This window comes from Mytilinidion resinicola (assembly GCF_010093595.1).
Source record: "Mytilinidion resinicola strain CBS 304.34 unplaced genomic scaffold BDZ99scaffold_21, whole genome shotgun sequence".
Taxonomy (NCBI): Eukaryota; Fungi; Ascomycota; class Dothideomycetes; order Mytilinidiales; family Mytilinidiaceae; genus Mytilinidion; species Mytilinidion resinicola.
Window position 1 is genome coordinate 691,637 of NW_022985457.1, and position 20,202 is coordinate 711,838.

Here is a 20,202-nt window from a genome sequence, read left to right on the forward strand (position 1 = left end):
CTGCAGACATTGCCGTCTTCACATCAGCCCCTCGTTCAAGGCCTTGCTCTCATCCGTGCCGCGCGTTCGAGCCTCAGGCCTCCGGCATCGGGCGGAACAAAAGAGACGGTAACGCTAGGCGCCCGCGGAGCCTCCCGGGCGTTCCACAACACCAACTTGCGGACTTTGTACGATCTGAATAACCCCTGCTGCAACTCTTCGCTTTCTCGACCATGGCCGATGACTCAGTACCTGCAGGTGCGCTGCAGCAGGAACAGGAACAGGAGCAGGGGGGTGATTTGCTCGAGGCGGTAGGTCCAAGGCCCAGAGTAGATACATTATTGGAACTGACTCCGCGGCGATATAAGTATACTTCACAGTCGGAGTCTGATGTCGATTCGGCGTATAATGACATGTATGTCCGTTCATAGTCTTCTAGGTTCCTAGGTAGAATACTAGGATTTGGAACTAAACTGGGTGCACCCAGCGTCTCCGAAACGGCGTCTGTGACGTCTTCCATCCTCGCTGGGAAATTCGAGAATGGACGGAGGTATCATGCTGTATGTGATTTCATAAGGTCATATTGAATGGATCGAAGAGGAGTTTTTGCTGACTGTGTACGCCCGTGAAGTATGGACAACAGGGCAAGTAAAATCCAGCTTTCTCGATCGCCCGTGTCTGGCTAACGCTAGCCATTTAGAATATATGTTCCCAGATGACGAGGTCAGTTGAGATGTTTTGCCCTTAGGAAACTCCCTCTGCTAAAGATATCGATTATAGCAAGAACAAGATCGGTAAGTAAGACTCTGACTAAGTGCACTTGGAGCTTTGGCTTATCATCGGAACGAGATTGGATATCAAATACGCATCTATAAATTTAGTTTTTGGTCAAGGGACAGACGGGACACTCTTTGCTCCAGTCAAGGATCCGCAGACTATTCTAGATATTGGGACGGGGACAGGTATGCTCTTTTCGATGTAGAACCGCTATCCTCAATCCTGACGCGGAACAGGTATCTGGGCAATTGACTGCGGTGAGTGACCCTCGAGTCTACTGTCTATTGTTGTAGTATCTGACAGCCGAAGCCGAGGAGTACCCAGGAGCTACTGGTAAGCACGTTCTGAGGTGACCATCCCATCATTTAGTATTGGTATACTGAAATATGCTAGTATATGCCACGGACCTAAGTCCTATCCAACCCGCATGGTCTGTACCTATCTTATTGTAGTCTCCTTCATTCGTCTATAACTAACTCCAGAATAGGGTGCCGCCAAACGTCAAGGTATAGTCGTACTACTCTGCTCAGCAGGTGGAGCCATGCTGACCCCAACAACCCGAAAGTTCGAAATCGACGACGCCGAAAAGCCATGGACCTTTGATCCCAACTTCTTCGACGTCATCCATACGCGGACCATGACAGGATGCATCCGCGACTGGCAAAGGCTTGCCCAACAAGCCTTCACGTACGCACTCTTTCCTTTCAGATATCCAATTTGTCTCATCCCCTCCAAAAAAAGCTTGCTCACCAAAAAAAACCCACCAGCCATATCAAACCCGGCGGCTACTTCGAATGCCAAGAAATGGACTACATGACCGTCGTGCAATCCGACTCCCAGAACCCCGGCGAAGCCATGCTCCTCTGGTGCAAGCAGCAAGGCGAAGCCGCCGCCAAAGCCGGCATCTCGCTGCGCACGTCCACCAGCTATCTCAAAAGCCTCATGGAGAGCGTCGGCTTCGTCGACGTCGTGACCCGCGAGTTCAAGCTACCGATTGGCCCTTGGGCGTCCGACAAGACGCTGCGCAATGCCGGGCTGCTGCAGATGAGCGCCATGCTGGAGGGCATCGAGGGCATTAGCCTGAGACTCTTCACCCATTATACGAACTGGACGCTGGACGAGTTGCACGTGCTGCTGGCGAAGTGTAGGTCGGAGATCAAGGATAAGCGGCTGCATGCTTATTGGGCTTTGTGAGTTTTACGCATCCCTAATCTTCCGCTGTCGTAGGATAGTAAGTGAGGTACTGATGATGCTCGCAGACCGGTTGTCTATGGCCGTAAACCAGAGTAGCGCACCGCACCTTCAGACCGTTGAGTAGAAAGGATTTGGGAGCAGTCGCGGTTGACCATCTATGTTTCAATGTGGTTCAGATACTGAGTGTGTGAAAAACCCAAATAAATGTATAAGGTCTGTGTTTCTTCTGTAACTTTAAATTCAGTCTTATCCATCTAGTTTCGTGTTTTAGTGGCTTGTCTTGGGGCGTGAAGCTGTTTTTACTACCGAAAGCGTGTCTGTCACTTCTCCCGACTTTGTTTAGTGCACTACGGATAGCACAATTCGAAGCGGTTGGAGCATGGTGGTGGTAAATAGCCGTTTATCATGTTACGATTGACATATCTTAGGAGAGGCACAGCGAGAGAACATATCCCATGTTTTGTCAAGCCCCCTTTCCTAGCCCCTCTCCCATTATCTCCCGTCTTCCATTTTTCTTCACCAAGAAGATATTCCCCGGTTACTCGATGTCTTCTACGCCGAAAGATTCGCCATCCCCAGGTCTCTCGCACACGCCGCCGCCGCTTTCCCTTTCTTGTGCGGGAACCGTGCTTTCAATCGTCGAATGCAGGCAGCGGCAGTCGTGTTTGAAGCGACGGCTTGTTGTGCGGCAGCTTTGCCTCCGTTCCCAGCGTTCCCAGCATTGGCAGCGTTGCCCTTACCAGCGCTGGCGGCGTTGCCTCCAACAGCATTGCCCCCGGCTTTGCCTCCAGCGTTTCCACCAACATTACTTCCAGCGGTATTGCCAGCTCCTCCAGTACCACCAGCTCCTCCGGCTCGTCCACCCCCTCCCCCTCCTCCGCGTCGAGGACGTCTAGCCTTGAGCGGCTGCCTCGCAATTATTTCATTGATCTCTCTTGCCTCAACCTCGTCTCTCCGGCGATCTTGGTAATCGCGGATCTGGGCGATGTAATGGGTGGCTGCGTTGGCCGGGCCACGCTGTAGGCTAAATCAGCATCCGACGATACGGCAGAAGGACAGTACGGGGCAAAGAGGCATACGATGAAGCGCTTCGCCAAGCTAGGGCCATAGTCGCTGTGGCCAGAAATGAGTGGAGCGTAGGCTAGGGCGGCGAGCGTGAGGGCCTGGGCGAGGGCGGAGAAGTGCATATTGTTAAAACTACTGGCCAGCAGTAGGAAAGGGTGTTCTGCGTGGAGTAAGAAAAGAAGAAAGGGAAAAACAAGATGCGAGACTGGTCAACCTTACAACACCTTGCAAAGGCAACTGGGGAAGGTGTGGATGGCTGAGGCATTCGTGCCTGGGTTTATACTGCTCGCTGGACGCCGCCAATTGAATGCGTCGGCTCGCCATCACCTCATCTGCTACGATCTCGAAGCGCTGTGTGTTCATGTTCTCTTCCATTCCGCGTCTCATGATCTTTCTCTTTTGCTCAAGGCTCCACAGCCTCGTCGATCACACGCTTGTCGGATGGCGTTGCGGAGTTGACGTACGTGTTGCCATAAGCGCACATTAGGCCTCGAGTGGCCTTGCCTGGCCGCCTTAAGGCCCAAATGGTGTGAAGGTCGGAGAAAAGCCTGCAGCCTGTAACCAAGATGAGTCTTAAAACGTTGGTGGTGACTGAGTCCAACACTGTTTGGGCTAACAAGACTTGTCAAGCAAAACCAAAAGCGGCAAGCGATTCATTTCGAGAAGTAGAGGCGGTGGGTCTGGGGATGTAGGCTGTATGAATGATGTGTGGGAGTCCGGTTATCGGCGGGAAAGAGTCTTAGAGATGCAAGAAGCAGGGATTGTCACGAAGGGTGTTTCGCATTGCTGGAATTGTGGGTTTCGTGACCTACGGGGTTTCATGCAAGTGTAGCTATAGTGGGAACGAGATACGCTTCTAGAAAGTAGTAGCCAGTCGTATATTTGAACAAGCTATAAAGCGTTGTGTGGTGTCATAGTTTGGAAAGCACTTGATTCATCTGTTGAAAAGTATATCGTAATATGAGGTGTATTTGATGCTCGCTTTTATAAGACGAGCTACCCCACGAGAGTCCTAAGTAGTTCGGCTCGTTCGTGGTTGGTCTGCTCGATAGTGTACCTCGTAGGCAAGCTGTGAAGGTGACAGCCTATCCAAGCGGAATGTGACGTGGAGCCACAACGCTCAAGGCTCCACGACAGAGTTCTCGAAACGTCCTGAGGACCGTTCGAGTCGTGCGGCCCTAAGTATCCAAGTTCATGCTATACATAATGACGTGGCCCTTTCGATAGATTGATCGCATATCCCAGCAAGGGAGTAGGGAATCAACCGTCGATCCACTCTTCGTCATTTAGTGTGTTCCAAATCAGCCTTTGCTCTTCCTTTCTCTTCTCTTCGGGTGATGGTGGCGGCAAGTTCTCGCCTTCGAGAGGGATTCCGTCTGTAGATTCCAGCGTTGCCTTGCCCAGTCCACCCAAAACGTCATTGATTTTCTGCTTCATTCCCTTTATGCCCTCTACTTCAGCTCGTGCCTTCTCCAACTGATCCTCCATCATCAGGATAAGGGTCTCGCGAGCTTGGTGGGGCCGGTACTCGTTAATCAGATGGTGCGCGTTTGCGTATAGTGTTCGGAGGTCCGCTACCTTTTCATCATACTGCATAGGATTTACAGAGAGCACGCCTACGAGCTCCAGGAAGTTGAGAAGTATGGATCTTGCAATCTTCTTGAGGTAAACGGCGCGGTCGAGGGTCCAGTCGGATTGAACGCCTTCGGTAGCAGAGGGCGAGGTCGGGGATGAGGGGTACAATTGCTCTATGTCGAATTCTTTGAGCGACGAGAGAGGCGCTTGGATCTTGAAAAATTGTTAGCCGGAGCATAGATCGTCGAGCAGGTTCGAGGTACATGTTTGGTCTCTCCGAAGGACTTGTATATGCCATCTGCGGGTGGCTCAGGTGGAATGAGGTATCGTAGTTCCGGTGGTAGATCCAGCAATTTCGGAGTTGAAGCTTCACCATTGTCCTTGCTCTCCGAGGCTGCAGCTTCCTGTATCTCCTTCAGCCGGTCGAGGTTCTGCGTGGTGAAGTGCTTGTAGAAAGGCGGTGGTTGGGGAGGCCCGTAGCTCGCGGGCTCTTCGTCGTCCTCCATAGTGATTGTCGCGTGTTTGTGGAGTAGATATTAAGGCAAGATCTTGTAGTGTCTATGCGAGTCTGGAAGTGTTGAAGAGCTGTGAGCTGTTGAATATGGAATGCGGGAGGCTTTGTTGTTTGGTGAAGGTGATCGGGCGGCGGAAGATCGACAAATAGCGTGCCAAGAATGTAGACGTCGCGGAGTGAACGACCTCTCCCCCGAGCCTCAACACCTTGTCCTGTCATGACCTGATGCACTTCCAGCGCGATTGAAGCGACTATGCCTGGCCAGGGGCCTCAATCCAACCACCGCCGTGGCAACAGCCTAGCACAGTCGCCCGGCTTTGTTGGTTCTTTTACTCGTTTCTGGCAGGTGAGCGCACGCATGGATATCAATTCAAAGGGTCCAACTGACAGATGGCAGCGTTCTTATGCTTCAGACTACATTGGTCTTGTTATTCTCCTTATTGCATACATTCTGGTAAGTCTTCTTGCACTCTCCGAAACTCATATGAACCTCCTCCATGCCCCTTGTCCTGTTGATTCACAAACAACCTCGACAATTGCTGCTATTGTCCTCTCTACGAAACCCTTCTCCGCTATATTTACCATTGCATTCACACCTAATCTTCTTGAACCAATGTCTATCTGGAATACATTGCTAACATATCCCAGCTTCAATTCTTTGCCGAACCATTCCATCGCATGTTCTCCCTCGATAACCTCGCCATACAATACCCGCACGCTGAGAAGGAGAGAGTGCCAGTCAGTACGTGACACAATGAAGGGCTATATATCAAAGTGGATGCTGACGTATGCGTAGCTTGGCTATTTATCTACGCTGGTGGTGTTCCTCTAGGGGTGTTGATATTTTGGGCCATAGCTTTCAGGCCGAAGGGACACAAGGCACATGTCACCATTCTCGGTTGGTTCATAAGGTAATATTCGCATTGCCTGCAAATAAATAATACCATCGGCTAATTGTTGACAGCTTGATTCTGACATTGTTTATCACGGATGTAAGATCTTGGTGCCTTCAGACATGCCACTACAGCTTGCTTACACAATCAATAGGTGATCAAGAATGCAGTTGGCCGACCACGGCCTGATCTGATTGCTCGATGCAAGCCAGTACGTGTATATTATCCTGCTCTAACTGTAGCTTTGAAATGTACTGATCACCATTTAGGAGAAAGGCACCTCGGACCATCAACTCGTGACCTGGGAAGTCTGCACAGAGACGAACCACCACGTGCTCCACGACGGATGGCGTAGCTTCCCCAGCGGCCACAGTAGCTTTTCCTTCAGTGGCCTAGGATACCTTGCTCTCTTCATAGCAGGTCAATGCCACGTCTTTCGACCTCGAACGGATCTCGGGCGGGTTCTTTTGGCACTGGCTCCACTGCTCGGAGCTGCACTGATTGCTATTTCACGATGCGAGGATTACAGACACGACGTTTGGGACGTGACTACTGGATCGATAATAGGTCTATTGGTAGCCTTCTACACATACAGAAGATACTACCCCTCGCTCAAATCTAGGGGGTGCGATACTCCGTATCCCAATCCAGCAGATTCGGCGGATGGCAGGGGTTTTGGGAAGTTGAAAGATGAGGAGGAGAGAATACAGAGCGCTCGCGATTTCGAGGTGGATGACCTAGACGATGATGCAGAGAGCTATCCTTTAAACAATATCAGGAGTTGATCTCCGTATTTTGACGCGTTGGAAGGCTTGCCTGATATATATTTGGCATCTTCACTCGCTGTGATCGTGGGGAACCCCATCGTCGACCTATCTTGACTCGGGCGAGTTCCTGCACTCTTCAAGTGGTAGTCGCAAAGCCTAGAATCGTGGTCAAAAGTACCTCCTTTTCCAGCAAATCCACCGTCTCGCTCCAGAGTTTCTTCTGAACCTTTTCGCCTTCCGTGGAAAGAACAAAGTTCGAAGGTCTGCAATGTAGGACATAGTCAGCAAAAGGCAATCAGTATAGCGAAGAGACATAGCATACGAGGTCTCCTTCTGTTCGCTTAGATACTGACCGTGAGACTCTTCATGGAGCACTAATGCATCCACCAAGCAGTGCCCACCCTGTGCGCTGGTCCATGAAAGCATTTTGAGGACCAGGTTATACAAACTCGTCATCTGATAGCGGTGGAGACCGCTATAGCACCACCCCGGATTGGGCGTGTTGATGATGACTTCGCTCCTATCAACCCTGCTCGCCAGCTCTCTCGTCCAAAACACGTTGAGTAACTTCGACGTATAATATCTCTGCATGACCCTGCCGAACGTCTCTCTCTCGTCCAGCCGCGCAAGGATGTTAGGGGCGTTCCGCTCCTTAAATGGGGTCCAGAAATGCCCTTCCGAGGACACTATCGTCATCCGTGATGGCTTGCCCGTTTGTTTCGCCGTCTTCTGTAGAGTCGGCAGGATGAGCAATGAAAGAAGTGATGTCCCGATGTGATTTATTTGCACATTCGTTTCATGCCCCGTATGCGACGCCGTGTACGTCACCTGCTTCAAACCTGCATTGAGAAGTACATAATCAAGCCGATCGAGAGTCGCGACTTTGGCGCCGAACGCGACCATGCTCTCGTAGGAGTCGTAGTCTAGCTGCCATACTTGGACATCACAATCGGGGCTCTCCTTTGAAAAGGTAGTTTTTGCGGTTTCACCCTTCGAGGTGTCCTTGACGGCTAGAATAAGACGTGATAGTTTGTGGGAAGCGAGTTCGCGGGCGGCTTCGAAGCCGAGCCCGATATTTGCGCCGGTGATGAGACCTGTGTTGCCCGCTAGGGAGATGGTTGGTGGAAGGGGTTTGGGTTTGAAGGTTAGTTGGCGGTAGAGGAAGCCGAGGAAGCCGCCCATTTTGTTGACGTGTTGTCAGAATGGAAGGGATAGAGAGGTGTATTGGCTTTAGCCGAGTACGTCGCTCATATTTCGGCACGATGATGAAGGTTGCTCTCTGCTTATAGTCTGTATAATGTGGAAAGCAACCAGTATCTTGTAGGAGACTGGTGTAAGCCCACAGGGGGTCACACCTCGTCTCATCCTGCCCGATCTCCCCGCCAAGCCACTAGGCTCTCACGCTTGTTCCTTCCCAATATTTCAGGGGGCTTCTAAGATTTCTGCCCGAGCATCTTCTTCATCAACTGTCTCGCAGTCCAGGGCTGATGCATCAATGATATGGTGCTGAGAAGCATATTCCGTGGAATCAAAAGCCGCATTCTATCGTTGACGCCCTTCCTGCATCAGAGAGACCCATGCTATGTTCGAAATCGACCGTTCATCCTTTATCACACGTATGTCCAGAACATCGAAAGGGATGACCACTCAGAAGCTGATGGATTTGGTCTTGATGGACTCAATGCCTCAACTAAACCCTTCATGGGCTTTCTTTCTTCTAGGCTACTTAGTTCCGTTCGCCTCGTACGGTTTGTCTTCGCTATACACGTCATACTTGTATGTGCTGCCAATATGATCCTTTCTGACCCCACTCTGGCCCTTTCCATACACCCTTTCTCTGGCTGTCAAGCCTTCTTCAATTGCCTCGGGGTACAGCCCTCGTCTCCTCAGTTCCGGAATGAGCAGATCGACTACATCTTCAAATGTCCCGGGTGTCGTGACATAACCCAGATTAAACCCATCAATATCTGCCTCACGAACCCACCTCTCCAACTCATCTGCCACCGTTGCTGGACTCCCAATTGCCACGGGGCCTAACCCGCCAATCGACGCCTTGTCCGCGATTACACGTGGCGTCCATTTCGGAATATCCTTACTCGTGGTCGTGAACGAGTCAAGCAGACTCCGGACTTTATGCGCTTCCAAAGAGTCCGCGGCCGTAAGTTCTTGGTCTAGCGGATACTTGGAGAGATCGATACCCGTCCAGCCGCTCACGAGTACTAGCCCGCCTTCCGTAGATGCGTACTTCTTCAACTCGTCGTGCTTGGCTCTTGCCTCCTCGTCTGTCGCGGCTACGATCGGCGTGAAAGTCGCAAAGAACTTGATGGAGCGCGGATCGCGTCCATTTTCTGCGGCGAGCTTTCTGATTGCGTCGATCTTGGGGCGAAGGACTTTGGTGGAGTGGGAGGAGACGAAGATGCCTTCGGCGTGGGTGGCAGCGAACTGGGAGCCGGCCGGGGAGGTGCCGGCTTGGAAGATGAAGGGCGTGCGTTGTGGAGATGGGTCTACGATGTGCTTGGTGTCTAGATTGACGTACTTACCATGATGGTGAATTGTGCGGATCTTGTTTGGGTCGGCGTATTCGTCTTTCGCCGGGTCGGGGGAAACGGCGTCGTCAGCCCATGAGCCTTCCCAAAGTCTGAGACGTTCAGATTCCGTTCGTAAGTTATGCTGAGCAGTTTGTGGAGACTTACTTGTACAGAACTCGCAGATACTCATCAGCTTGCTGATACCGCTCATCGTGCTCGATAGGAGTGTCTAATCCAATGGCTTTGAATGCAGCCTTCTTCCAGCTTGTAACTACGTTCCAGCCTATCCTACCCCCGGTCAGGTGATCGAGAGTTGAGAATCGTTTTGCTAGTAGAAATGGCGGCTCGAACGATGTCGAGGCCGTGATTGCGAATGAGAGGTTTTTCGTCACTGCTGCCATTGCTGATATCGGCTACGCGTATCAACTGTCAGCTTCCCGGAATCGTCATCTTCCTTTAAGTTTTGTCTCTCTTACGATAGTTGGATCAGTGACAGGCCATTGTGCAGCCCTTCGGATGCAATTGTCTAAACTGCCTTCGTAGGTATCGTATCCACCATAAGTGTCGGCTAAAAACAGGGCGTTGATTCCACCGCGCTCCAGAAGCTTGGCTAGATCTATCCAATATTTGAGAGTCCGCTTGGTAGCAGATTTATCATCTGGATTCTAAGAACGCTTAACATGAGCAACTCGATCTTAAAGTACCATATCCCAAGAATTACCTTCCATTGACCGGGAGACAAATGTCCGATCGTAGACATGTCGAAAGCATTGAGAAGGATATGTTTCTTTGGCTCGGCAGCATTGCCGTTTTGGGCAAGGGCTAGAGTGCTCGTCATAATGAAATGGTAGAAAGGTCAAGGTGTATTATTTCGATTTTACTTCTTAGGTTTTGAAGTCAGACGACTCCTTTATACATTCATCGGCTTTCTCGATAACGGCCTTCTTACCCTGGTTACAGCGCTAGTAAAGTAGGTGGGGCACGATCCTGCGCAATGCCCGTTGGTGATTGCGCCATACGTCAATGGTGGATTGGGGCAACGCCTTTTCACGACACTATGGGGTTTATTGGCCAATAAATTCAACACTTTGGCATAGCCCGTGGGTCACTTTGCGAAGCGAAGTTTCGCCATAACTTCCCGAGGGTTAGACGCATAGGTTGCCCAAAAAGCTTGGAGGTGAGTCTTGTGATATTTGCTACTGAATGCCGTTTACCCGTCAAGCGCTCTTTGCAACATTTCTATCTTCTTGTCGAATTGCTAAAAATGCCTAGAGCCTACTCTCAACGGACCGCGCGTCCGGTGAATGCCCTTTCGCGGGGGTCTCCTCATGTACCTCTACCACCCTTTCGCTGTCGTCGACAGTCCCATTTTTCGGGTTACTAGACACGAATGTTAGCAATCATGTCGGTCTAAGGACAGCTTTAAGAACTTACTCTTTCCGCTCGATATACCACGAGATTATGTGCGCGAGGGCAATTAGACATACCGCATTCGCCAGTACGAAAGGGTACCCCTTCTTGAACCGCGGAGCCTCCATAGTCTTGAATGTCAAAAGCGGAGTCCATGCAGTGGTTGACTGTGCTAGAGCATTCGCCAGAAGGAGCGTGAAAGATCGCTCTGCCGGAGAATACTTCAGCTGGCTGTTGATCCATCCGTACAAAACGCTCGACATGGCGACTGCGGAGTACGTCGTCATGAACGCGAACCACTTCGCCGGCTCCGGAACATCCCATATCGTCAGAATCACTAGTCCGATGATGTTCCACGTATGCGCCAGCGTAATTGCCCAAGCAGGCCCAAGGAGCAGGTCCGACGAAAAGCACACGAGGAGCGTATAGAAGATACCGAGACCTGGAGACGCTGTACCAAGCTCGTTCAGTCGGCTCTTAGAGTAGCGTTTCAAGCTCTTGAGCCAGAGAAGATACCCGCCTGTCGATGTGTTGACACTGCCATTCCAGAAGAAGACATCCAGAAGCAGGAGCGCCCAAATCCGCGGACTCTTCGCCAACTTCACGACGGTACCCCACGTGACTTTTCCGGTAAGCACGTGGCCTGCCCTTTCTAGCCGAAAAGACGCAAGCTCGATGTCTTTCTTCGTTAGAATCAGTCGATTGGGCTTGTCTGGCGTTCCTGGAAGAACTACGAGTCCGAGCAGGCCGATTGGGATGGTGATGATGGCGCAGATGATATACATCCACCTCCAGCCGGCGAGTCCATGGAGGCCGTCTAGTTTCGCTGACGCACCGGCTTGGATGAAGCCTGCGGTCATGGTTCCTAGGGTGAGACCGACATAGAACACGCCGCCCCTTCTGGCAATTTCGTCGCCACGATACCAGGAGCCGAAGATGAAGTGCATCGCCGGGAAAAAGGCAGCCTCAAACCACCCGACCAAGAAACGATACGCCGCGAGTTCAGCGTAGGAGTTGGCTCGGTACTGAAGCAGCGTAAACACGCCCCAGACGACATCCAGAGATGGTATTAACAAATACATCGGAATCTTAGGGAATAGAAACAAGAATGGCAGCTGTCCAAGAACTGCACCGAGGGTGTACAGCGTCTGAAGATGTACGAGCTGATTGTTTTGGAAGTTCAGGTCCTCTTTGAGACCTCCGACGTACGCATTGTCTATCTGAGGGTCAGCACTCGACTATACACGTGATCCAGGAGTTTCGACGTACTTATGTTTGCTTGGTCGATGTATTTGACCCAGTAAGAAAGAAAAGCATAGGGGACGATTAGGAGATCCAGCTTCAAGATGAGCTTACGTTCTTCGGCAGTGTCCTCGTCAGTGAACCACTTGATGCGGTACCATTTGGACGATCTCTTCGGGATTGCCATGTCGACAGAAATCGAATTCAAAGATGATAATGCACTTGGATGCAGACGGGCGGTCCAGATCTACATCTTTTATCTTGGCTGGTGCAGTATACCTACGACGCAGATTTTCTAAATCGTCAATATGCCACGACATTGCGTAAGTAGAGTTTACTACCACATTAATGGGTTTACCTCGGATGTCTGACTTGAAACTGTGAGCATAGGTAAATAATAAGACCGAGATGCTACTATCGAGAAAGGCGCCGCGATACGATGATGGACAGATGAAGCGCGTGGGAGACATCGTAGGCCTTGGCCTGGACTTACGTTACTAACGCCTCCACGCCCCAAGCCGTGGATCATCATCGGAGCTTGTATCACGCAATAGAAACGCAATAGCCTGGGATAATATCACTCGCTAGTGGGGCTGCCCAGATAGGCAATGCGAGAGGATACTGCAGAGTCAACTTCCATGCACGGCACGACGCAGCCAATGGTTCGCCTAATTAAAGTCGTGCAACGTCGTGCGGGCCGATCAACGGCACCTAGTATTTATGGGGCCTCCGATTTGTCGTTGATAAGGCTGTGGAGCAGTCGTGGTTTTTGTGATCGAGTGGGGCAAAGGCGTGCTCACCATTGTCCGTTGATGCCAAGGATCAACCCCAACATACGTAAGGGCAACGTTGAAACACCACTCACCCGACATATTCCTATCGTGTAAGATACCCTCTTCTTTACCTTGCAAGCCACAAGGTCAAGAATTGGCCGAGAAGGGTGTTGCGCTCCGAAGCTGACGATAAAGATAGTCCCGAGGACCACCCATAATTGGACGTTCGGTACAGTACACTTCACTAAACATCTATTCCAATATGCCACCGTCTCTCGAAGACCCTATCCAGGCGGCAGAAGACCCACACCTCGAGGCCGCTGAAGAAAAGCTCGATACATGGACAGTTCTTCCATTGCCGCCAAAGTCCCAGGCGCCGTTGAATTATCCAAAGTCCAACTTGAAGCTTGAGGACCATTGCATCGACGATTTACGAAAGCTGAGAGTGGCGGTAATCGGAGCAGGCCTATCTGGAATATCAGCGGGTATTCTACTGCCAGCAAAAGTTCCAAATATTGACCTGACTATCTTTGAGAAGAACCAGGACGTGGTAAGACTTAGCCTCAACTTTTCCCCTCGGTACTATTTCTAATTGTCTCATCTTGCGCATTTAGAGTGGTACGTGGCTTGAAAACATATATCCTGGAGTTCGCTGCGACATCCCAGCCCACGTCTACCAAAGCACATTCTCGCCAAACACGCAGTGGTCGGAACGGTTCGCCCAAGGTCCGGAGATTCGAGATTACTGGCAAGCTCAAGCTCGCAAACATGATGTCTACCGTTATATCAAACTGGGGCATCGCATCGAATTTGCAGAGTGGGAAGAAAAGGAATCCAACTGGGTGGTGAAGGTGCATGACCTGAAGACGGATGAGACATCCGACGAAAAGTTCGACTTTGTAATCTTGGCTATTGGACGATTTAATCGTTGGAAGCTCCCCGATTATCCAGGAGTCGATGAATTTAAAGGTGTGCTACGACACACCTCAGACTGGGACCCTACTTTTGAGCCTAAGGGGAAGACCGTCGCAGTCATTGGAAACGGAGCAAGCGGCATTCAGGTGACTCCGGCTTTACAGAAGACAGCGAAGCATGTGGGCCATTACGCTCGAAATCCTACGTGGATCGCAACTTCGTGGGCTGGAGACGAAAGGATAGATGGACCGCAGCCATATTCAGAAGAACAGCGAGAATCGTTCAATGACCCGGAAACCTATCTCAAGTTCCGAAAAGAGCTTGAGGTGAAGTATTGGAGGCGATTCAAGGCGATGCTTAGGGGCTCGGAGGAGAATGCAGGCATGAGAGAGACGTTTATTGAGATCATGAAGAAACGCACAGAAGGGAAACCAGAGCTATTGGCCGGCCTGATTCCAGATTTCGCTCCTCATTGCCGACGTCTTACCCCTGGTCCTGGCTACCTGGAAGCTATCACACAGGACAACGTCGAATTCATCCAGACCAAGATCAAGCGATTTACTGAAACTGGAATTGAGACCATTGACGGAAATCACCGCGAGTACGACGCAATCTTCTGCGCTACTGGCGCAAATATTGACCTCGCGCCACCTTTCTCCGTGAAATCGCGCGGAATTGACCTGAAAGATGCATGGAAGCCCGGAGGCGTTTTTGGGTTTCCTTACACCTATCTTGGGCTTGCCACGCCAGGGTTCCCAAACCTTCTAATCCTCGCAGGCGCACATGCCACTGGACCTTCCGGTACAGTGCCACATAGCGTGGAGACTCAGCTCACTTATTACGCTAAGCTCCTCCGAAAGGTGTCATCGCAAGGCATTAAGACCATTGTTCCAAGCAAGAAAGCTGCGGATGACTTCATCGAGTATTCAGATGCCTTCTTCCCCAAAACAGTCCTCACAGACAACTGCAGCTCTTGGAACAACGGTGGCAGACCAGGTGCCCGAATTCACGGGCTCTGGCCTGGCAGCGCTGCCCATATTACCATTGTTCGTCGTGACCCTCGATGGGAAGATTGGGAGTACGAGTATATCACCGACAGTGGTAATAGGTTTGCATACTTTGGTAATGGCTACACGAAGAGGGAAACCGAGCCAGGTGCCGACTTGACGACATACCTCAAGCTGCCATCAGAGATCAACCTGAAAGACCTTCACGAGAGCTGGTGGGACTTACCTTGATCAAGTCCCGGTACCTACAACCTGGTTCATGGGATTTGCTTCAAGATTTCGGAGTTCTATGTTCAGGGGCTTCGATATTACTTTCAAATGTGCCTTATACTATCAAATTCGAGTGTCCAATAACTTCTCGGCTTTCTTAGCGCAAATAAACACCCTTTCAGACAATAAGAGGCGTTATAAGCGCCGCATATCATACAGTTTTTTGCAACGTTTATAGACTAATACAACCTCACCGCTCAACCGTAGTTCACCCATTCTGAAACAATCGCCGAAGTGAATGGACATATCTCGGCCTCTGCTCGTATACGATAGGAGAATTTTCCGTGCCCAGAAGGCGGGACACGGTGGCATGGCGTGCGGGGTTACTTGATATGTCGCGATATTTGCGTGCTCACACCCCTGCCATTGCTGTGCAATACCTGGTACAAACTTCGTGTGACGGAGACATCGCTAAGTATCTGTGGCGTGTGTGGTATCTATTGTGTATATATTCTTCAAGAGTACCGGAGAGTTCAATTGATCTGCAGGGTATCTCGAGCTTCAAGTTCCACTCAACCATTTTCACTAGACTTCTCGTTGGCTTGGGAGATCGCTTCAGCCCCGGCGGAGACTAAGACAATAGTTCATCGTTCCAATTGAGCTACCAGCTCTATCTAGATCAAAATGGGAACTCCCTTAGAGCCTCAGGAATCCGACTCTCACGTTCAAGATGATTCTCGCCCCGAGGATACATCACACCCTAGTACGCCCCCTCGATCCACCTTCATCATTACCACCAAGCTAATCTTGTTGAAGCAAAATGGTACCGCTCAACCTTCTACAACATCACCATTCTCGGTTTATGTAACTTCGCCGCACCCGGAATCTGGGGCGCCATGAACTCGCTTGGAGCGGGTGGCGCTGCATCGCCGCATCTCATCAACTCCGCCAACGCGCTTACCTTTTGTTTGATGATCTTGGGTTGCCTCTTTTCGAGTGTGCTTGTAAGATACATTGGCATTAAGGGGGCGCTGCTTTTCGGAACTCTGGGATATGCACCCTACGCTGCTGGCCTCTATACTAACAACCGTTTCGGGACCGAATGGTTTGTTCTTTTCGGAGCTGCTCTATGCGGTATCTCTGCAGGAGTCTTTTGGATGGCCGAAGCAGCTATTGCTATTGCTTATCCAGAGCCTTGGAATAAGGTAAGTCTGAGACTTTCTAGGCAAGCCGCTATTCCAAAGCTCACTAACGGTTTTTCTAGGGCAAAGCACTCGGCTATTGGTTGACCTATCGTCTATCTGGGCAGATCTTAGGCGGTGCCATCAATCTGGGAATCAACGCGAAGAACAACCAAGCCGGGAAAGTCTCGTATACCGTTTTCCTCGTCTTCATTGCTCTGCAAGCTACCGGCCCATTTGTTGCTCTATTATTAAACAGGCCATCCAAAGTCCAGAGGAAGGATGGAAAGCAGGTGCATTTGAGCATTGTAGATGATCCGATCCTCGGGATCAAGAAGACGTTGCGACTATTCTTCACGAAAAATTTCCTCCTCATTGTGCTTTGGATTGGACAAGCCGTGTTCGCAGAGGCCGTGTTTTTCACCTATCGTAAGATGATCCTACCATTCTACATTTTTATCTAGGATCTAGCTAATACAGACACAGTTTCGCGTGAGTGGTGTATTTACAGCGCAGTGAACCTAGCACGAAGACTAACATAACCCAGTATGGTTCAGCGTTAGAGCCCGCGCTCTCGGGTCCTTTTTGTCCGGGATCGTTGCCGTTATTTCGGGCAATATTCTAGGGGTACGCCAAAGCCACGTGACCTCGCAACGAATTGAATCGATCACTGACCATCATATAGGCCTACTTAGATTCCAAGCGTACAACCTTGAAGTCCAAGGCTCGCTATTCGTTCGCAGTCATTGCAGTACTCCAAGGCGCGTGGTGGATCTGGGCTACAGTCGTAGTAACCAAGTTCCGGCACACGAAGCCAACCTACGACTGGTCAGACCCAGGTTTTGGCCACGCGTTTGGAGTCTTCATCCTCTTGAACACCGGATTTCAGATCAACTATCTCTTCCTGTAAGTCCTTCGGTGCTCTTTTCGAGTCGAATTGATACGAGCGTGGCATTTAGGTACTTCATGATCACCAACCTCGCCAAAAACGAGCCGGAGGTCATCCGATACGCCGCTCTGCTTCGAGGTACCGAGTCTGCATGGCAAGCGCTCAGCTACGGATTAAACTCTATCACGATATTCGCGCAAGTGGGTAGCGTGTATCTCAATTTCGCGCTATGGGCCATTGCTCTCGTGCCTGCGTGGCTCGTCTTGAGACACTTTGGAGTCGAGGCATTACACAAGGAGGCAGAATTGGGAGGTCTTGACACGCCAAACAGCACAGGCAAGGAAGAGGTTGGTGTTTCGGACCACGAGAGAAAGCTTTCGGTGACCTATATTCCTGATCCGGTCGACAAATAGTAAGCTGCCATTTCAGTTGCCAAGTATGGGGTATCAAACATATAGCCAGATGTTCAGATTTGAGCCGTTTTGTATCAGATTCAAACCCTGTATCTCCGACGTACATATTTAAAGGACTAGGTCTAGGTGAAGCTAGATTCGTGTGTAAATGAGATGGTGGAAGTAGAACCACGATCCGCAGATAGAAGTTTGCTCAGTGCGCGTGTAAGCATCGTCTCACGGCTTCCGGGGTATTCTCGGGAGCGTAAAGCGGTAGTAGTAATTGTATGTACGTAGCTCAATTACAGCATTACAGCATCATACGATCCTCCGTCTTCCTTAGTTTAGTCGTTCCGGACAAAGAGCACAAGCGGGGCACAGTGGGTATTTTCTCCCCTTCGGACCTCGAATGGGTGGGCCTGAGTATTTATTCTTGCGTGCCATATTGCGTCCTCTCACCCCGGACTCACGTCATCTACGCTAAGCCACGTGATTGCTACATCTTCTAGCTTGGCTATTGTGTCGTTATCATCTCTACATATGCCTAATTTTTTAGAAGATCTAGATCCAAGCATAGCAAACATGACGGAACAGAAGCAAAAGAAGCTTATCATCAATGCCTTCGTAGAGATGTGTAAGCTCACGTGACTTAAGCGAACCATGAGCATCCTTACTGACTTCCACTCAGGCAGCGGACACCAGTCCCCTGGTCTCTGGAGACATCCCGATGATGAGTCCCACAAGTTCAACGACGTCGGACACTGGGTTGAACTAGCGAAGCTACTCGAGGCTGCTAAAGTTCATGGGATATTCATCGCTGATGTTTTGGGTAAGGCTTCTATTCCTAAAGCGGCAATGTTTGATCCGCGGAGCTGTATTGAGGGACTCACTAGGTGGCTACGACGTCTACAATGGAACCCTTGACGCGGCCATTCGATCGGGTGCCCAGTGGCCGGTCAATGAGCCACTTGCAGTGGTCTCGGCGATGGCTGCGGCGACGAAGAGTATTGGGTTTGGCGTTACGGTTTCGACGACGTATGAGCAGCCGTATCATCTTGCTAGGAGGCTATCGACGGTGGACCACCTTAGTAAGGGACGGTAAGATGTTTCTGCTCATCACCTGTCCTTGTCTTTCTGCTTCATCGGTCGTTCTTTTGCAATTATTCGATTCATGTTTAAATTCCTACGCTGGCGGTTCGCTTCTTTCTTCTAATCACACGTACCTCTAGACTCGGCTGGAATGTAAGCTTTGTCCTTAACCTCTTTCCAAATTAAGCTCACCCAAACCCTCAAGATCGTGACCAGCTACCTCGACTCCGCCGCCCGCAACCTAGGCTTCACTGAGCAACCCAAAGTACCCCCCTGCCCCTTTCTTACTCTTTATCCACCCAGCTTACCCAATCCAAGCACGACGACCGCTACGCCCAAGCCGAGGAGTACGTCCAAGTAATCTACAAGCTCCTCGAATCCTCCTGGCGCGACGACGCCGTAATCCTCGACCGCGAAAAGGGCATCTACACCGACCCCACCCGCGTCCGCGAAATCAACCACAAAGGCCGCTTTTTCAACGTGCTCGGCCCGCATATCTGCCAACCGAGCCCGCAGCGCACGCCCCTTCTTCTGCAAGCCGGAACCAGCAAAGCGGGCAAGCAGTTCGCTGCTCAGCACGCGGAGGCGATCTTCGTTTCAGCACACGCACCGGTGGTTTGTGCGAAGAACATTGCGGAGATCCGAGAGCTCGCGAAGACGGAGTTCGGGAGGACGCCGAGTAATATCAAGGTGCTGGCGCTTGTGACGCCGATTCTAGGACGGACGACGGAGGAGGCGCAGGAGAAGTTTGAGGAGTACAAGAAGTATGCGTCGAGCGAGGGGGCGTTGGCGTTGTTTTGTGGGTGGACAGGGATCGATTTGGGGAAGTATGGGGATGAGGAGGAGTTGAGGCATGTGGAGAGTAATGCTGTCAGGTATGTAAATAAAAGGAGAGATCACTTGGTGGTTGGTGAAAGCGGACTAACGGCGATAGATCGACCGTGGAAGGGTATGCGCGTTTTTCTCCGGGTACCTCGAAGTGGACTAAGCATACGATCGCGGAGCATATCAGCATTGGGGGCAACGGCCCGGTGCTAGTTGGAACTCCTACACAGGTGGTGGACGGACTGCTGACTTGGGTCAAGGAAGCCGATGTGGATGGTTTCAATTTAGTACGTCGCGGACCTTTCGATTGCGCAGTAATGAAGGTAAACCAAGAAAGTCACACTAACGTGGTATATTAGGCCTACACCCTATTCCCTCAGTCATTCAAAGACATCGCGGAACTTCTTCTCCCCGAACTGCAATCTCGAGGCCTCTTTTGGGACGACTATGCAGTTCCAGGAGGCACGTACAGGGAGAACTTCTACCAGAAGCCTGGGCAGTCTGGGCCTCTAGATGAGCACGTTGCGGCATCTTATCGATGGAAGGCCGAGTAAGCCTGATCTAGGGCCTAGTGAACTTTACATCTTGTTTTGAATTTGATGAATGGGCATGGGGTAGGTCACATGGTCAAGTAGGATACCAAATCGCATGCGCTATAGTCCTGATATATGGTCTAGCGGAATTTATATGAGATATCCTGATTTACAGCCTCGTGAACTTTATATCGTGCTGTGTTCTTTGATCAAGCGGCGTGACGTAGCTCAAGTGTCCAAATAGGTTGCCAAACTGCACGCGCCACCGGCCTTGATTAGAGCGTGTTTGAGTTTCCGTCCAGTCTTGGATCAGCCATGGACGTGTCTTGATTGAGAGGCTCATAGCTTTTCTATCTTATTTGTTACCGAGACAATGTGCGTGAGGTGGCTCAGGTAATCAACCAGGGTCGCAAAGTGTCCGTATCATGGCGCTGGTGTAGGTCT

General features: G+C 50.7%; 10 protein-coding genes across 10 annotated transcripts; 5 read left to right on the forward strand and 5 right to left on the reverse strand.

Annotated features, from left to right (window-relative positions):
- Nucleotides 1-212: 212 nt before the first annotated feature.
- Nucleotides 213-2,046, forward strand: BDZ99DRAFT_525552 (S-adenosyl-L-methionine-dependent methyltransferase; the record flags this gene model as incomplete). Its single annotated transcript, XM_033726010.1, has 12 exons — nt 213-290; nt 360-394; nt 467-539; nt 728-773; nt 861-941; nt 993-1,013; nt 1,066-1,089; nt 1,150-1,186; nt 1,244-1,262; nt 1,322-1,443; nt 1,524-1,946; nt 2,016-2,046. 12 exons carry the CDS (start codon nt 213-215, stop codon nt 2,044-2,046), a joined length of 990 nt encoding a protein of 329 aa, XP_033571689.1.
- A 456-nt stretch (nt 2,047-2,502) lies between these two features.
- BDZ99DRAFT_525553 (uncharacterized protein) lies at nt 2,503-3,137 on the reverse strand (the record flags this gene model as incomplete). Its single annotated transcript, XM_033726011.1, has 2 exons — nt 2,503-2,967; nt 3,030-3,137. The coding sequence occupies 2 exons, from the start codon at nt 3,135-3,137 to the stop codon at nt 2,503-2,505; spliced, it is 573 nt and encodes a 190-aa protein (XP_033571690.1).
- Nucleotides 3,138-3,871: 734 nt separating this feature from the next.
- Nucleotides 3,872-5,209, reverse strand: BDZ99DRAFT_425616 (MED7-domain-containing protein). Its single transcript, XM_033717098.1, has 2 exons — nt 4,854-5,209; nt 3,872-4,803 (listed from the first exon to the last, which is right to left on the reverse strand). The coding sequence occupies exons 1-2, from the start codon at nt 5,094-5,096 to the stop codon at nt 4,276-4,278; spliced, it is 771 nt and encodes a 256-aa protein (XP_033571691.1). The 5' UTR covers nt 5,097-5,209; the 3' UTR covers nt 3,872-4,275.
- A 98-nt stretch (nt 5,210-5,307) lies between these two features.
- BDZ99DRAFT_151326 (PAP2-domain-containing protein) lies at nt 5,308-6,857 on the forward strand. The gene is made up of 7 exons (XM_033712783.1): nt 5,308-5,450; nt 5,502-5,558; nt 5,753-5,846; nt 5,901-6,015; nt 6,069-6,096; nt 6,152-6,214; nt 6,267-6,857. Exons 1-7 carry the CDS (start codon nt 5,358-5,360, stop codon nt 6,780-6,782), a joined length of 966 nt encoding a protein of 321 aa, XP_033571692.1. The 5' UTR covers nt 5,308-5,357; the 3' UTR covers nt 6,783-6,857.
- On the reverse strand, nt 6,631-8,048 carry BDZ99DRAFT_467412 (dehydrogenase). Its single transcript, XM_033721015.1, has one exon. The coding sequence runs from the start codon at nt 7,944-7,946 to the stop codon at nt 6,933-6,935; it is 1,014 nt and encodes a 337-aa protein (XP_033571693.1). The 5' UTR covers nt 7,947-8,048; the 3' UTR covers nt 6,631-6,932.
- A 438-nt stretch (nt 8,049-8,486) lies between these two features.
- BDZ99DRAFT_502568 (nitrilotriacetate monooxygenase component A) lies at nt 8,487-10,130 on the reverse strand (the record flags this gene model as incomplete). The annotated part of the gene is made up of 4 exons (XM_033723901.1): nt 8,487-9,402; nt 9,458-9,705; nt 9,769-9,957; nt 10,014-10,130. The coding sequence occupies 4 exons, from the start codon at nt 10,128-10,130 to the stop codon at nt 8,487-8,489; spliced, it is 1,470 nt and encodes a 489-aa protein (XP_033571694.1).
- A 592-nt stretch (nt 10,131-10,722) lies between these two features.
- Nucleotides 10,723-12,131, reverse strand: BDZ99DRAFT_544761 (MFS general substrate transporter; the record flags this gene model as incomplete). The annotated part of the gene is made up of 2 exons (XM_033726821.1): nt 10,723-11,918; nt 11,972-12,131. 2 exons carry the CDS (start codon nt 12,129-12,131, stop codon nt 10,723-10,725), a joined length of 1,356 nt encoding a protein of 451 aa, XP_033571695.1.
- Nucleotides 12,132-12,552: 421 nt separating this feature from the next.
- Nucleotides 12,553-15,104, forward strand: BDZ99DRAFT_511623 (FAD/NAD(P)-binding domain-containing protein; the record flags this gene model as incomplete). Its single annotated transcript, XM_033724557.1, has 3 exons — nt 12,553-12,781; nt 13,065-13,267; nt 13,332-15,104. 3 exons carry the CDS (start codon nt 12,553-12,555, stop codon nt 14,868-14,870), a joined length of 1,971 nt encoding a protein of 656 aa, XP_033571696.1. The 3' UTR covers nt 14,871-15,104.
- A 394-nt stretch (nt 15,105-15,498) lies between these two features.
- On the forward strand, nt 15,499-17,592 carry BDZ99DRAFT_575367 (major facilitator superfamily transporter). The gene is made up of 7 exons (XM_033728459.1): nt 15,499-15,612; nt 15,666-16,054; nt 16,114-16,459; nt 16,517-16,522; nt 16,578-16,657; nt 16,716-16,936; nt 16,990-17,592. Exons 1-7 carry the CDS (start codon nt 15,534-15,536, stop codon nt 17,330-17,332), a joined length of 1,464 nt encoding a protein of 487 aa, XP_033571697.1. The 5' UTR covers nt 15,499-15,533; the 3' UTR covers nt 17,333-17,592.
- Nucleotides 17,593-17,893: 301 nt separating this feature from the next.
- BDZ99DRAFT_451937 (Nitrilotriacetate monooxygenase component A/pristinamycin IIA synthase subunit A) lies at nt 17,894-19,917 on the forward strand (the record flags this gene model as incomplete). The annotated part of the gene is made up of 8 exons (XM_033718242.1): nt 17,894-17,945; nt 18,000-18,140; nt 18,205-18,409; nt 18,541-18,553; nt 18,606-18,665; nt 18,719-19,275; nt 19,335-19,512; nt 19,585-19,917. 8 exons carry the CDS (start codon nt 17,894-17,896, stop codon nt 19,777-19,779), a joined length of 1,401 nt encoding a protein of 466 aa, XP_033571698.1. The 3' UTR covers nt 19,780-19,917.
- Nucleotides 19,918-20,202: the final 285 nt, after the last annotated feature.

What these genes read in the sequence shown, in the direction of transcription:
- BDZ99DRAFT_425616 (XM_033717098.1), bottom strand. Translation starts at nt 5,096, where the DNA reads ATGGAGGACGACGAAGAGCCCGCGAGCTACGGGCCTCCCCAACCACCG. An exon ending in CCTTCGGAGAGACCAAACAT is followed by an intron (nt 4,804 to 4,853) that starts GTACCTCGAACC and finishes CAATTTTTCAAG; the next exon opens with ATCCAAGCGCCTCTCTCGTC.
- BDZ99DRAFT_151326 (XM_033712783.1), top strand. Translation starts at nt 5,358, where the DNA reads ATGCCTGGCCAGGGGCCTCAATCCAACCACCGCCGTGGCAACAGCCTA. An exon ending in CTTTTACTCGTTTCTGGCAG is followed by an intron (nt 5,451 to 5,501) that starts GTGAGCGCACGC and finishes GACAGATGGCAG; the next exon opens with CGTTCTTATGCTTCAGACTA. An exon ending in CTCGATGCAAGCCAGTACGT is followed by an intron (nt 6,215 to 6,266) that starts GTATATTATCCT and finishes ATCACCATTTAG; the next exon opens with GAGAAAGGCACCTCGGACCA.
- BDZ99DRAFT_467412 (XM_033721015.1), bottom strand. Translation starts at nt 7,946, where the DNA reads ATGGGCGGCTTCCTCGGCTTCCTCTACCGCCAACTAACCTTCAAACCC.
- BDZ99DRAFT_575367 (XM_033728459.1), top strand. Translation starts at nt 15,534, where the DNA reads ATGGGAACTCCCTTAGAGCCTCAGGAATCCGACTCTCACGTTCAAGAT. An exon ending in CGAGGATACATCACACCCTA is followed by an intron (nt 15,613 to 15,665) that starts GTACGCCCCCTC and finishes ATCTTGTTGAAG; the next exon opens with CAAAATGGTACCGCTCAACC. An exon ending in CAGATCAACTATCTCTTCCT is followed by an intron (nt 16,937 to 16,989) that starts GTAAGTCCTTCG and finishes CGTGGCATTTAG; the next exon opens with GTACTTCATGATCACCAACC.